Source organism: Mercenaria mercenaria, chromosome 3 (assembly GCF_021730395.1).
Source record: "Mercenaria mercenaria strain notata chromosome 3, MADL_Memer_1, whole genome shotgun sequence".
In the NCBI taxonomy this organism is placed as follows: Eukaryota; Metazoa; Mollusca; class Bivalvia; order Venerida; family Veneridae; genus Mercenaria; species Mercenaria mercenaria.
In genome coordinates this window covers 102,727,510-102,742,663 of record NC_069363.1, presented here as the reverse complement: position 1 = coordinate 102,742,663, position 15,154 = coordinate 102,727,510, and the positions used below count along the sequence as shown (strand labels likewise).

The 15,154-nt window shown below is 36.7% G+C and overlaps 1 protein-coding gene across 1 annotated transcript in view; it reads right to left on the bottom strand.

Moving 5' to 3' along the window:
* The window catches only part of LOC128556010 (fibropellin-1-like), a 72,384-nt gene that overhangs the window by 37,098 nt on the left and 20,132 nt on the right, over positions 1-15,154 (bottom strand). Inside the window, exons 2-6 of the mRNA XM_053539892.1 lie at positions 13,085-13,318; positions 6,019-6,187; positions 4,946-5,073; positions 3,280-3,436; positions 1,255-1,352 (exon numbers count right to left, since the gene is read on the bottom strand). Coding sequence (XP_053395867.1) covers positions 1,255-1,352; positions 3,280-3,436; positions 4,946-5,073; positions 6,019-6,187; positions 13,085-13,318 — 786 coding nt within the window. The remainder of the gene's footprint in view (positions 1-1,254; positions 1,353-3,279; positions 3,437-4,945; positions 5,074-6,018; positions 6,188-13,084; positions 13,319-15,154) is intronic.

Here is a 15,154-nt window from a genome sequence, read left to right as displayed (position 1 = left end):
ATCATTCTACTGCAAGAGAAAATATATCTATCGAACATTTTATCAATTATATTCAGAAACTCGATTAAGTGTTTTGAACCGGAATCCCATCTTCCATTCAATTTAAATTGGATGGATGTTTTCTAAACATTGTCCTGTAATAAACATTGTCTTGAAATCTCAAGGCGTCGACCATTATAAACTAGAACTGTCATAGGAGTGTCGAAAACCCCCACAATACGCTCTTGTCACAGAAGAATGGCAACCACAAGAAAGACATGGCCACAAGAAGGTGCAATTTAAATCGAACTTGACCTGTATTTTATGATGTTACACATGTGTACCAAAATTATATAAATCTGTCGAGCCTTTTGTGTTATTGTCCGGCAACCATGAGTTTGACAAATTTTAAGTTGGAAAGGGGCCATAACTACATATAAAATTGGTGGTTTGTAGCCAAATTCGAACTTTACCTGTATTTCATGATGTTACACCTGTGTACCAAAAACATTTAATTCTGTCAAGAACTGTCACCGGAGTGTTTAATGACTCCAAAATTAACCTTAAATTCTAAGTAAAAGGGGCATAATTCATGAAAAATTGGTGTCAGAGTTATGCAACTTGTGTCACATGATGTGGGTGATAAGGTAGAACATCTATTTTAAGTTTAAATCAAATCCATTTAGTAATAACTGAGATATAGTGAAAATGCATCAAAATTAACCTTAAATTCTAAGTAAAATGGGACATAATTCATGAAAAATTGGTGTCAGAGTTATGCATCTTGTGTCACATGATGTGGGTGGTAAGGTGGAACATCTATTTTAAGTTTGAATCAAAACCATTTTGTAATAACTGAGATATAGGGTTATAGTGAAAATGCATCAAAATTAACCTTAAATTCTAAGTAAAAGGGGGCATATTTCATGAATAATTGGTGTCAGAGTTATGCACCTTGTGTCACATGATGTGGGTGACAAGGTGGAACATCTATTTTAAGTTTGAATCATATCCATTTAGTAATAACTGAGATATAAATTTCGGGACGTGATGGGACGTGACGGGACGCGACGCGACGCGACGCGACGGTACGGGACGCCACGTCACGCGACAGGACGTGACGCGGCAAAACTGACTCCTACATACCCCTCCCCCACCCACACACACACACACACACACCCACTCCCACCCCAGGGGTATAATGATATGGTACTTTATTGACGGTAATTGAATTGTAAAAAATATGTAACCCAAATAAAAATTGGCGTATCTTACCGCTTTTGATGTAAACATGAATATCATTGAGTCTGCCAAATACTGAAGGACCGAACGTTGTGACAGCACCACCATTTTTTGAAATATTCATTACTGAACTGAAATAAAATGGCTCGCAAAAATGATATCTTTCAAGGGCATTTCTGACAGTTGTTACTTATTGTTTACTGCTTTGGTGTTCGATATACATGTAAAGTTCAACACTGACGGTTTAATCAAATGAAAATATTTTACTTAGTAAAAAGCGAAAAGGCCGGTTCCTTTCTAAAGGAAAGACAAATGCAATAAAAAATTAAATGCCTCTTTAATAAAAATGCTGTATGTGGTCATTGCTGTTTATATTTATGTAAATCGTATTCATGTTATGACGATAAGTTATTAACACGGTTGTTATATGTAAATGCAATCATATGGCTAGTAGTTCGTCGGAATTAAGATCAAGCGAAATTTTAACTTTCGTTTATTCAGTTTTGACTTTTTGAGAGTTGGTTTCAGTTTTAATGAGGTGAGCGGGATGTATTTTTAGGTCTTTTTACGTATCTGTTAATGGTTTGAACATAAAAGGTAAGGGTTGATTTCTCGGAGGCACAGAGCACCCTAAACACAGCCATAGAGCCATGCATCTCACAATAGGCCCACAGCAAAAAGAAGCTGTAACGGAAAAGTATTGTAGACGAGTTGCTTCAAATATTCAACAAGTACATTTAATTATAAGCTATTGTGCATAACAAAGAAAAAACTCCGTGCAGTTTCCTAATGTATGTCTTCGATACAATTAAAGAAAATATGGTGACTGTTTCTGTTTTTGTGATTCAGCACTTACTGATTGAAAAAAATGCCAACTTCAACCATGCAAGCTGCAATAAAACTTTATGTCTTTTGAATGTATATTTACTGGATACAATTAAGTTACAACATAGATTTTCAACAAAATGCTCTTACAGAGTGAACTTAAAGTTGAATATTCAGGTGCTCTAATGTTTTCCTAACAACCAGTTTCATTAAGTAAGAAGATCATATAGGAGCATAGAACGCAGTCAAACAGAATAATAGCAGACTCGGCTCTGATATATTTTTACAACAACTTTAAATAATGTGTGATAGCTGTGAAAGTCTTCAGGTACTTGGACACAGTATTGTTATATTTTCTGACACTTTTGCATCATGGATCCCCTTAAGTGTTTATAAGTAATAGAGTTCCGCTTAAGCCGGTACTAGGGTTGTAGCACATTTTATTAGCTTTCATGTACAGATTCAATAAAACAAAGTCTGCTATTATTATTTCTTCGTTGCGTTCTGTGCTTTCAAATGATCTTCTTACAATCACAACAGCAGTCTCATAATGTTTTAGCGTGATAGAGCAAAACAATAGCAGGCTCAGTACAAGTAACGAAATATGCAACACCCTCACGTCAATAGCACCGACTTCAGAGGAATTCTATAAGATTATAATTTAATGTACTCCATGATTCCAGAGGACAAGAAAATATAACAATATTGAAAGTACAATCTTAAAATTGTCCAGTGTAGTTTTTTTAATACATGCTTTGTAAGTGACACGTTTATCAATAAAGTTCGTTTTGACAAGCTGTGATAACATCAAATGACCGGTCTTACAGAACAATTGTTTTCATGAATGAAAAAAGAAGTTTGAATCAGGGCGTTCTGATGTTCTTGTCTATAAATGAGTTGTTTTGAATTATATTCTATTCATTCTCCAGAGAACACAAATAGCCTTGACGCCAGAAATCTTACATACTTTAAATAATCAAGATCAGTTAATATGTAATAGTAGTGGTGTTAACTGGCTGCCGAATAAAAGAAAATTCGAACATTTTTTCTAAACATACATTTCGTGCTCAGGTGAGCTAAAAATTCACTTCCATTTGACGAGAAGAATTCTTGGAAATGCTGTTAACTGCACTAAACATGTGGTCTTTGAAGCTGAATTTATTCAGACATATTTAGTGGCGAAGATGTAAAACAAATGCTTCAGAAAAACATACATGTATATATCATTCTTACGTTTTTGTCCAGTCTGTGTAGAACAGAGTGCTCTTGTATAGGGCGATTCCAAAATAATGCCTTCCTGTCTCCGAATGAATAAGCTGTCTGTTTGTGCCATCAATATTGCTTTTTTCTATTTTGTCTGTCGAGGCATCACACCAGTAAATAAGTTCATCTGAAAGAAGCACAAAATGGCATTTAAATAACTCATGACATAAGAAGTCTGCTTGCTTATACATGGTGTTACCAGTATTACGTAACTGGATATTACAATTTAATTTCTGATGAGAAAGGTTTTGAAAAAGGAATATAAGCAGTTTTCGTTAAAGACGAAGAAACAACTTTTCACTTGATGGTAAACTTCTCTTGTGTTTCTTTGACACCAAAATAGCTATAGTAATAACAAAAAATTGCACCAACTATCCGACGAATTGTCTTTCTTAACTCTTTGAATACGAGCTAGTTGCTGAGTTGATTTTTATAAGGAAGCGACACAAAAAAAAGTCATATATCTTTGAATGGGAATAAAATCTGAAAAGTAGATCCCCGGAAGCACCGAGAACAAGGCAAAAATTGCAGACTCGGTTTGACTGAGTCTGTTCATGTTTGTTGTTGGGTTTATTGTCGCACCGACACAATTTTAGGTCATATGGCGACTTTCCAGCTTTAATGGTGGAGGAAGACCCCAGGTGCCCCTCCGTGCATATTTCATCACGAGCGGGCACCTGGGTAGAACCACCGACCTTCCGTAAGCCAGCTGGATGGCTTCCTCACGTGAAGAATTCTACGCCCCAAATGAGGTTTCGAACCCACATCGATGAGGGGCAAGTGGTTTGAAGTCAACGACTCTAACCACTCGGCCACGGAGGCCCCCGAGTCTGTTCATGAGCAGTAATGAAAAATGCAACACTGCCCGCGCCCGCTAGAACTGGCTTAAGCAGAATTCAATCTTCAAAGCTAAATGAGTTGAAATCAATGATCCCGAAGGACCAGTAAGTTTTGAGTTAAGGGTCGCTTTAAGATGACGAACAATCATAAATTTTGAGTGTGTTATAAAATTTGCATTTCCTTTCAGAATATTAAGAATACTGATAAGCAAACATGTATTGTGTGAACGTTTGGGCCTTTCTGAAGACGTTATAGAAAGTGAACAACTTCAAGAAGGCAATACTTTTTGTTTGAAAATTTGTGCCCATATAACAGAAATGTATGTCACTTTACTGCAACACTGTGCCTAAAGTGCATCTCATATTAGACATATTGCTTGAAGTTCAGATATGAGAGACTGTATGAACGAATAAGTAAACTTATTTGAAGCTCGTCTGCAAATACATGTCTTTATCTGGAGGTGTTATGGGAGATTACTACTCCGGTCATGTTGTTTGGCAAGCACGTGGTACCTCTACATCATCAATAAGAAGCTTTGTGTTAGAAGCTGAGCAAACAGGTCAAGTTTTAACATCTCATTACAATTATTTTGAAACCCAACCGAAAGGAAATTGGAATGGAAAATTCATGTCATAAATAAAAATTAATGGTCCTTAAATTACGATATATTTCCACATTTTCATTCGCGCATCTTGTGAATGAAATCCTATCCCCTCAAGACTTAAGTTAATATTATCGAAATTAACTTCTTGCTTCAGCTGTTGGTGTGAATTTCCTGCCCTCGTAATCAACATACCCTCATGGTCCACTGCGATGCCATTTGGCCACACCAAACCTGTGTCTATAATCGATTTTCTATTTGAACCATCATAATTTGCAGTCTCAATCTTTGCTCTAGCACCCCAATCTGTCCAGTACAGTTTCCTTCAATAAATATATTTCAAAAGATGTTTTAGCGCAAACACAACTTGAAATAAACTTTGAAACTAAGGCATAACCGCAGTAAACATATTGAATCACCTGCGTTTTTCATCTACTTCTATCTTCAGTACTACAGTGTTAATGCATTTACGTCTGCTTTGCTCTTATTTTGTTCTAAAAGAGGATAAACAGACATTCTTAGAATAGCATTGAAATGTTAACTTATTTTTTTCATTCTGAAAGATGAAAGCATATAACCTGTTAAGGTTCTTAAAATGAATGCAAATTGACGGTCCTATATTTCTTTCAACTGACACTAAAATGTAATCACTTTGGAGTAAACAAAGGTAAATAAATTATGGAATATATACCTACTATTTAGTTTAAGTCTCCCAAAATAAGTGATAGTAATAAAAGACAGGCAAAACATAAGTATTTTGATTCCATGTATGAATCTAGTTTTACTTATGCAGTAAGGGACATTTTGAACCTTTGAAACAATGACAGCTAAAATGTTTGAATTGTGAAATTCATTTCCAACTTTCAAAGTATGTAGGCGTGATATTTTTAATCCATGATAAAAAACGTACACCTGGGTCAATTTTAAATCATCGTTTCGATTTTAGACTATGTAAAAAGCCTTTGAGCTGCGTGTTTAATATCATGAAAAGGACGCTATATAAAGCTGGTATAATATAATATATTATATAAATATAAATATTATAATAATGAATTTTATACTTAAATGCCAATTCTTATTTTTGCTCTGTTACTGCATTAGCGTAGGATTTAATTATTTTGCATACAGAAATTTAGTAGTATAAACTTGCTCTGAACAAAATGATGTTAAATGGAATATTTGCTGTTTTTAAGTTAACGTTTAAGTTTCAGACTTTTGACATTGATAAAGTCTGGCATTGTTCATAGATCTGAATTATATATAACCACCTTTTCCTTGAATCAACCACTATTGCCCTCGGTTCATGTAGACTGGAACTAAATAATACGGTAGCATCAGAACCATCCATTTTCATTTTCACTATCTGATCATTTCCAGTGTCCGTATAAAACACCAAACGCGATACGGCATCTACTGCCATACCATCCAGAAAAGACCCTGAAATAGAAAATAGTGACTACACAACATCACTATCACTAATTATATTTGTGTGTGAAAAAAGTCCAAAATATTTGTTTCACTGTTATAACGTGTAAACACTACACTATTTCAAATTATGCTACCCAAGCGATAAAAGCCGTGACCGAAGTACCAGACAGTTTCTTAATACATGTACAACAAACTGATATAAGTCAAATAAAAATCATTCTCTTACTGTAATTTGTTGAACAATTATGCATATGGTAAATGGGTGACGCATTGATATACATGCGTAAAAATGTGTATTGGCAATTTAGAACTACATGTCGGCAGCAGATTTACATCATGCCATACTCTAAATCAGAAGCATTAATTCTGAATATGTAAAATAATAATATAAAAGATCTTTATGTCAGCACAAACTGTATCTAGATACAAGTTACTCTTCATCAAAATCGAAAGCTATTTTACTCTATCTCCTTTTTACTAATTTTGCATACACATATTGCTTCATTTCCAAACCAACCACTACACTGGCCATAGCTTTCGAAGAAGCGGTGGTTCCAACGCCGCGGCGGTTGAGGATTCGTCGCAGAAGCGGTGGAGAAATATGGCCGACTGACTATATTTACGCTCTCATCGGTACTTTTTCTAACGAGTGTTTCACGTTTGACTGAAAACAACCAGTGAGACAGGAGTCCACATGTGTACTCTTCCAGCCACAAACACTTGTTCAGTGCAATTCTTTGTCATAAATGTAAACACTTCTGTACAGTTTGACGAGGGACTGTCGTTTTTGTAGAATTTCTGTCAGGAATGGTAAATTCTTGTACAAAACGACTCCTGAGCACGTTTGCATCAAAATGTAACTCTGACACTGTCAAGCAAAAGCGTTTTCTCTGTAATCGGTGATTTTTCATTGCAAGCATACAAAATGATCGACCAAAAATGATTCCAACGCAGTGTGCGGTGGGTACAATTGCAACGCATTACGGTGGATCTTGCTTTAATGTTCGCTATTGACTTTAACTTGGAGTAAACAGCATTTTCCCAGAATTTTGATTGGGTAGGCCATGAAATCTCTTTGACATTAGATAGCAACAGAAACTGAAAGTTTAGAATAAATATGATGATTGATTTGCACATCCGTACAAGTACAAAATATCAAATGACCATATTGATTTTCTGATTAAATGCTGACCACATTCGATATCTGCATCGTATGATAATCCAACTTGAATTAAGTACAATACAATTACTAATAGGTTGCATACTATAATAAAATACCATTAAGCAGCTGTGTTATAGGAGTTAAGACTTTTTACAAGTAGGCTAGTTTAGCTCTTCTTCAACAATATCCTTTTATTTTCAGACGTTTACCACAGAATCTCCAAGTGTCAAGGAAAAGTTTAGATTTTTTCGTAGTGACAAGATGAGATTATTTGATTATCCTTTGTCCGTCGTCCGTCAGTCGTCTGTCCGTCCGTAAGATCTCGTTTCTTATTGAAAACCAGCTAGATTGCATCACATGTTCATGAGATACTACCCCTGAAAGGGGCAAATTTTCTATTCTGGCCCTCTCACCCATATAAGGTTTCATTTATGCTTAGTTTTGATACTGACCTGCATATGTGTGCCCAATCATGTGATCGCGCTACGTCATTTTGAGCTCAAAAGTGAAAGTGGAAACGTAAACAAAAATTATAAATCAGGGCGTACGTTTTTATGTTCAATATATTGTGTTAATATCATGTACATCATTTGAAACCTATTTGAAAGTGCTACCCCCGGTACTGCAATTTTCCCGCCCAAACATTCTCGTTTTAACGCTATTCCTGTTCAACCTCTTTCGACAGTATGCGCTCAATGTGCAAGCCAACTAAACAGGAATAGCATTAAAACGAAAAGCTTTTGGTGGGGAAATCGTTGTACCGGGGATAGCACTTTAGAATAGGTTTTGAATCATTTGCATCATATAAACACAATATATAGACAAAAAAACTTACGCCCTGTGTTTTATTTTTTGTTTACCTTTCTACTTCCACTTTCGAGCTCAAAATGACGTAGCGCGATCACGTGATAAGGCACACTGTGCATGGAATTTTTATTTTAATAATCTCTAGGTCAAGTTCGAAACGTTGTCATGTGGGGTCAAAAACTAGGTCACCAGGTCAAATCAAAGGAAAAGCTTGTTAACACCATACGCCACATTCATGGCCTTATCTTCAGTAATGTTTATATTGATGATTTAAGGCTAAGTTTAACTTTGAAAGATAAACAGAGAAACAGAGTACAAACCACTTACAACAGACAAGCAGAAAGAAATATTACAATAAATGAAAGACAAATAATTAGTTCTCCTCTAAAAACTGTCACAGCGCCAATCAAACATATTAAGAGATCTAAGAGACCTTTAACTCCTTGTTCTAGTGCCAAGAGGACGACAAAGAATCAACTCATTTCAGTTGTTTTTATTATAACAACTGTTAAAAAATACAGCTGAGAACATAATGAAATATGCTAAAACATGATTTAAAAACCTATAAAAACGACAAATGGTTGCAGCATGTGCAGTGTGTTGGAGAATACTACCCCTCCCCCACCCCAATGCGTACCCGACTTCGATATTATGTGGCCGAAACAAAAATAAGGGACAGTAGAAACCCTGTCAGTTTGTTTAAAAGATAAGTTGGTCTGTTCAATGAAGTCGCCTGTGGCAAGCATTTAATCAAACAATCGATATTGTCAGTTGATAGTTTGTATATATTAAGGGAAAAGGAAAATGAAGACAACCTTCAAACGTTAATACGAATAATCATACTTGAGGTGTATTTAGTACGAAAGAGCATGGCGTTATTATTTGGCAGTTGATTTAGTAAAATAATTACGGTTTAAAATAAAGCTTTTTGTGTGTGCATTCAACAGAACGGAAGTGCAAATCAATAGTATATTATTACTAAACATTAAGTTTCTATTGCTGTCTGATGTCAGAGTGATTTCATGGACCTACCCCAATCAGACTCCTGGGAAAATGCTGTTTTAACTTTAAGTTCAAAACGAACATTATAAAACAAGATCCACCATAATGCGTTGCAACTGTATCCACCGCACACTGCGTTGGAATCATTTTTAGTCGATTGTTTCATATGCCTGTAATGAAAATTCACCTATTACGAAGAAATAGTTTTTGCTTGAAAGTGCCCTACTTACGATTTGCTGCAAACATGCTCAGGGGTCGTCTTGTACAAGATTTTACCATTTTAATGGGAATTCTACTAAAACGGCAGTCCCTCGTCAAACTGTACAGAAGTGTTTACATTAATGACGAAGAATTGCACTGAGCAAGTATTTGTTGTTGGAAGAGTACACATGTGGGCTCCTGTCTCACTGGTTGTTTTCAGTCAAACGTGAAAAACTCATTAAAACTTAACGATGACAGCATAAATTTCGTCCGTCGGCCACATTTCTCCACCGCTTCTGCGAAAGCTATGGCCGGTGTGACCACGGGGCCATGATATACTAGTCACAGCTCACCCAGGTATGCCAGGTATATTACACATGCAAATCTAAACCACAATTCATCTTCCAACCCTCAAAATTAGGCATTCTATCTACACAGGAGGATTTCTGACTTCCAGGCACATACCTTTAATGTGTCACATACTAACACCTCAAACAGTTAAGGGAAGTCCCTTTATCCATTCAAGTGAAGTCACATATCGTTGTCGTGCTACTTATCAGCGGTATAGAGCCAACTGTGCATCCCTTCTACCTACACACTCCTGTGACCATTGCGAAAGGGCTGTTAGCGATGTTGGTCAACCAGTCTTAGCTTGCTACGTATCCGAACTTGAAATGCAAACACCGGAGAAGAACGAGTATACCGACACGGCATCCTTTGGAACTGCCTATTCTGCTGTTCCCTGAACAGTGATTTATCTGTCACCTTCAGTGATATTTTAAATAGTATAAATAGTACTGTCACATGTAACTCCATCCTTTGCCATCCCCGTTTTAGACTTCAAAAACAAAATATTCAGATAAATTTGCAGTCCAACGACAGAATCTTCGCCTAAACCCTCGTCCAAGCCAGAAAAGTCACAGCAAGTTCTTCGCTTTCTACGTATCTATTTCATCAGTGCGCGAATAAAGGACAATTACATTTCAGTTTTGATTGAAAAGCACGTGTAAACATTATGCTCGGAACAAAAGCTTGTTTGTGTGTGTGTGTTCGGGTTTAACGTCTTTTCCAGCAGTTTTTCAGTCATGTAGCAGTGAGCACAATGTCCAACTTTATAGTGCTGCCTCACTGGAATATCACGCCGTAGACACATGGCATGATACCCCACCCAGTCACATTATACTGACACCGGGCTGACCAGTCCTAGCACTATCCTCTTAATACTGAGCGCCAAGCGAGAAAGCTACTAGTTCCATTTTTTACGTCTTTGGTATGACGCGGCCGGGGATCGAACCTACTACCTCCCGCACTCGAAGCGGACGCTCTACCACTAGGCTTATTTGAGCGACGATGTAATCTCTTTTAAAATTTTCGACGTAAACATGGGATTTTAGGTACACAGGCAGATTTTATATCCCACATGGCTGTAAAACGGGACTTGGTTATTAGAGATGTAGTATGCATATGCAGCAAAACAATAGAAATTATCGCTGGTACTAGACGAATCAAATCAAGTGTGCGCGTGCGTGTGCGTGCGTGTGCGTGCGTGTGCGGGTGTGTGTGTGTGTGTTCGGGTTTAACGTCTTTTGCAACAATTATTCAGTCATATAAACGACGGATATCAAATCAAGGAAAAAAATAAACATCGTACCATATTACCGCTCATCCTCTCAGACCGGTGAAGAATACTTATCTAATCCCAGAAACAACAAGAGCTATCCTAGTTCAGTTCTCGCAATAATATACGGCGGCGATGTAACACATTCAAATGGATCAATTCCTTCCTGGCTGGACGTAAGCAGGATACTATTTGACAGTGAATTATCAACAAAAGTTGACGGGGGTTCACAGTGCACAAGGAACGGTCCTCAGTTATTCTTCGCTCATATTAATGACTTGCCGGCCTGGGTAATCACCTCTATGCTTCATCAAGACATAGTAGAAGTCTGATCTCCTACTGAGGGACATGTCAGTTCTCGGGGCATTAGAGCAACTGTAGACGAAATTCCATCCCACGAAGTGCAAGCTGCTGCGTATTTATGACACGAAATGCTATTGGATGAAATATCCTACACAGTTATACAGTCCACAACCGTGCATAACAGATTGCAGACAACAGTAGATGGGGCTCCCTGTCAGCGATGACTTGACCTAAATGCTACACATCTCCACTGCATCTCTAAAGGGTCGGATTAATACGGTGCAACGAAGGCGAGTACTAATATCGCCATTGTGCGGCCGGGAATACGCTTTGCTACAAGGGATTGAGCCGCTCAATTGAGATCTACGTACTGGAACAAGTTCAGAGGAAAACAGCAAGGATGCGTCATCCAGGTGGTAGAGGACCTCGCATGTTATTCCTTGCAACACCACTGATATCTTGCCCGCTTGAAATTGTTTATACCTTTAGCAATGAAATTGATTCAATTACTAATGTGACTATGTCTTAGACTAGCCGTCATCCTAAAACCGCAAACCTTGTGAGACCTGTATATCTCATATATACAGCTTGCCTCCGGCTACGTAGCCTAACTTATTAGTTTGTCATTGATTGACTCTAATCATTGAGGTCTCTGTTAAATCAGGGATCAGGCATATCACTCAATACTTTAAAGTAACAACATGCAAGTGATGATATTTAGCCTATTCTCACAGGCTGGAACTACTTACTAGTAACTGACTTTTTGTAGATGTTCCAGTCAGACGATTTAACTAAATTAACAACATGCAAGTCATATTAGATAGATGTTCAGCCTATGCTATCATAATTACAGTTTCAGCTCAGTATAATTTCTATGATTCTTTACTACAAGTGCAATTCTTTTTTTCCATTTAAACATTGTATCAGGTATAATGCGGGATACTGGGATCCAAATATGACTAATTAATTCATTTTAAGGGATGGTACTCAAATCTTACCATTTACAGTATTTTTTCAGCTTTAATTACAGCAACAACCGAAAGAGAAAGGGAAATAGAATCGAACACTAGCTGTGTTTATACATCATATCATTTATACATCCAAAATACAAATTATTGCGACAAATATGTTTAAAGATCCAGAACATCGAGTCGAGAGGTCATGTCGCCTTGTTAGACTGAATGGCAACCGTACCAGAGTACCCAACACACAACATCAGATATAAACTGTATAAACTCTTCTTCTTTAGAATCAACTCTCCAGCAAAGTTACAGACACAAAGACAATTGAGAAGTTCAATATAAACGCGGCCCTGACACCAGGACATTAAACATCCGTGCACATAAGTCTATATGTAAATACAATTTTTTTCACCGACCGTTAGCAGATGAACACGGGGTATGAAGACATCCCAACAGGATTGTCTACTCGTAAACGGAAGACAAAGACGAAACTATGTAATACTTCACTTTCAGTGCTTCTTGAAAATATGAATGTTTGTTTGTTAACATTTTTCACTTGAATATATGTAAAGAAAACACTAAAATCGAACCAGTTCACTACATAGAGCAATATGATAATAAAAAAAACTGAAATGCTCTCCAAAGATAAGAGCCTCATTTGGTCATAAACTACAAGTAATTCAAAAAAGAAAATATATATTTCCACGCTTCATTAAATACCAAAAGTACAAACGAAAAGCATTTTGACCAAAAGCAATTTTAAAAATGATAATTCAAATGTAAGATCATGTTTTCTGAAAGATCAATTCAGCTGACGACGAATAGTTTCATAGGTAAGTAGAAAAAAGTACCTGGTACAGTCTTGATTGTTCTTTCAGACGTTCCATTCATGTGAATACTATTTATCTGCTTAAGAACAACATCAGTCCAGAATATACGATTCTCTACATAGTCATAATCTATGGCAATCGGGTTGCTTACACGAGTAACTGGGATTGATATATAACTCATTGTAGCAATATCCATTCGGTATATGGCATCCCTGTTTGAATCTGTGAATAGCAGAAAGTTGTCAGGTACTCCGCCTGTTTGAAGTAAAAAAAAATCAGTCTAGGTACATATAACTGCTTTAATAGCCCTTGTTTACCATAAACAGGCATAAGAACGCTATATTTTAATTAACTGACATTTGATTGAGAATGGAATCGCATTCAAAAACTTAATTATTTCATGATATCGCCGGGCAATATAAACTTTTTACATGGATTATTTACGACGATAAATATGTATCATAGATGGAAACTATGTAATACCTTAAAAATATTCAATACAAGCAGCCATCATTTGAATCCTCGTAAAATTTCTACACAATAAAATCAATCTAGAAAACTCATGTATTCGTACTTTGTAACAGTCAAGAATAAGACTGCTGCCTTAAAACAAAATATTTTGTCGATTGCTCAAATACTACTTCGATATCAATAAGGAAAAGCAGAAATTCACATCTACTCTTCCGTTTCTATCCTACTATATTCATTAAAACCCAGTTTCGATGACAACAGGATTGCACCTTTTCGTCTGTTGTCCATCTGTCATTCCGTCTTCCGTTCAAAATTCTGTCATTCTGTCCATACCTTCGAAATTAGTCCATTACTTTTGCCATTCATCCCGTGATTTAATATTACTAGGCACATGTGTTTCCCATTATGATGATGATAATAATAACGTGTCATGCGCAAACCAAGATCCATAGCACAAAGGTCTAGGTCACACTTTGGGATCAAATTGAATCAGGGTTTCTTTCCTGTAATATAACTTCACTAAATATATTCCCAGTACTTAGACGATGTGTCATGTGAATCTTTCAGACCCTTAGCTTTAATGTCAATATTACAGGCTGAGTTGAGATCAAAATTTAACACGTCTGTTTCGTGTCCGAATCATAACTCTGCTATCTATCAAGAGATTATTTAATTTTCAAGTGCTTTTGTAATCGTTGTCACGACATGAAACTATATTACGGTTACACGTGTGTATAACTTCCTTGTTAGTGTTTTGGATTGCAGATAAATTATTTCGAACGCTTTTTAAAGTAAGCGGATTGGCAACAATTATTTTGCTTGTGTACAAGCTTAGTTCATTTATTTTGAGGATTTTCAGGACATCGGGGGCCTCCGTGACCGAGTGGTTAAATACGATGATTATAAATTACTTGCCCTTCACCGATGTGGGCTCGAGCCTCACTCAGGGCGTTGAATTCTTCATATGACGAAGCCATCCAGCTGACTTACGGAAAATCGGTGGTTCTACCCAGGTGCCCGCCCACGATGAAATAATGCATGGAAGGGCACCTGGGGTCTCCTTCATCATAAAAACTGGAAAATTACCATATGACCCATAATTGGATCGGGGCGATATTAAACCAATCAAAATAAATAAATACATTCAGGACATCGAAATGTGTTGTAAAGCTAGATACGTCAAACATAAATACATTCACATTTAAATAGCACGCTTAATTCAAATAATATCAGTGTTTATTTTGTGATATCTGTTTACGAAATAAGTATTTTATTTTAAGGATACATTGTATTTAATTTTATCAATTATTTAGTGCTCACATTTCAATGTAATTTTCAAGGCTGACTCAAACATTTATTTGCAGCAGTAGAAAGATAAACAATGTAATCCGGTTTCGTACATATCTCTAATTACATTAACCCTTAGCCTGCTGCAGGCGAATTTAACAGCCTTTGCAAACAGCTTGGAACCAGATCAGACGCCGATTAAATCGGCGTCTGATCAGGTTCCAAGCTGTTTGCTACTCTGACAATATTTATTCCATTTTTGGAGCAAATTGAATGAACTTTACAATTTTAGCAGACGACATTTCCAGCAGACGACAATTTATCTAGCATGCT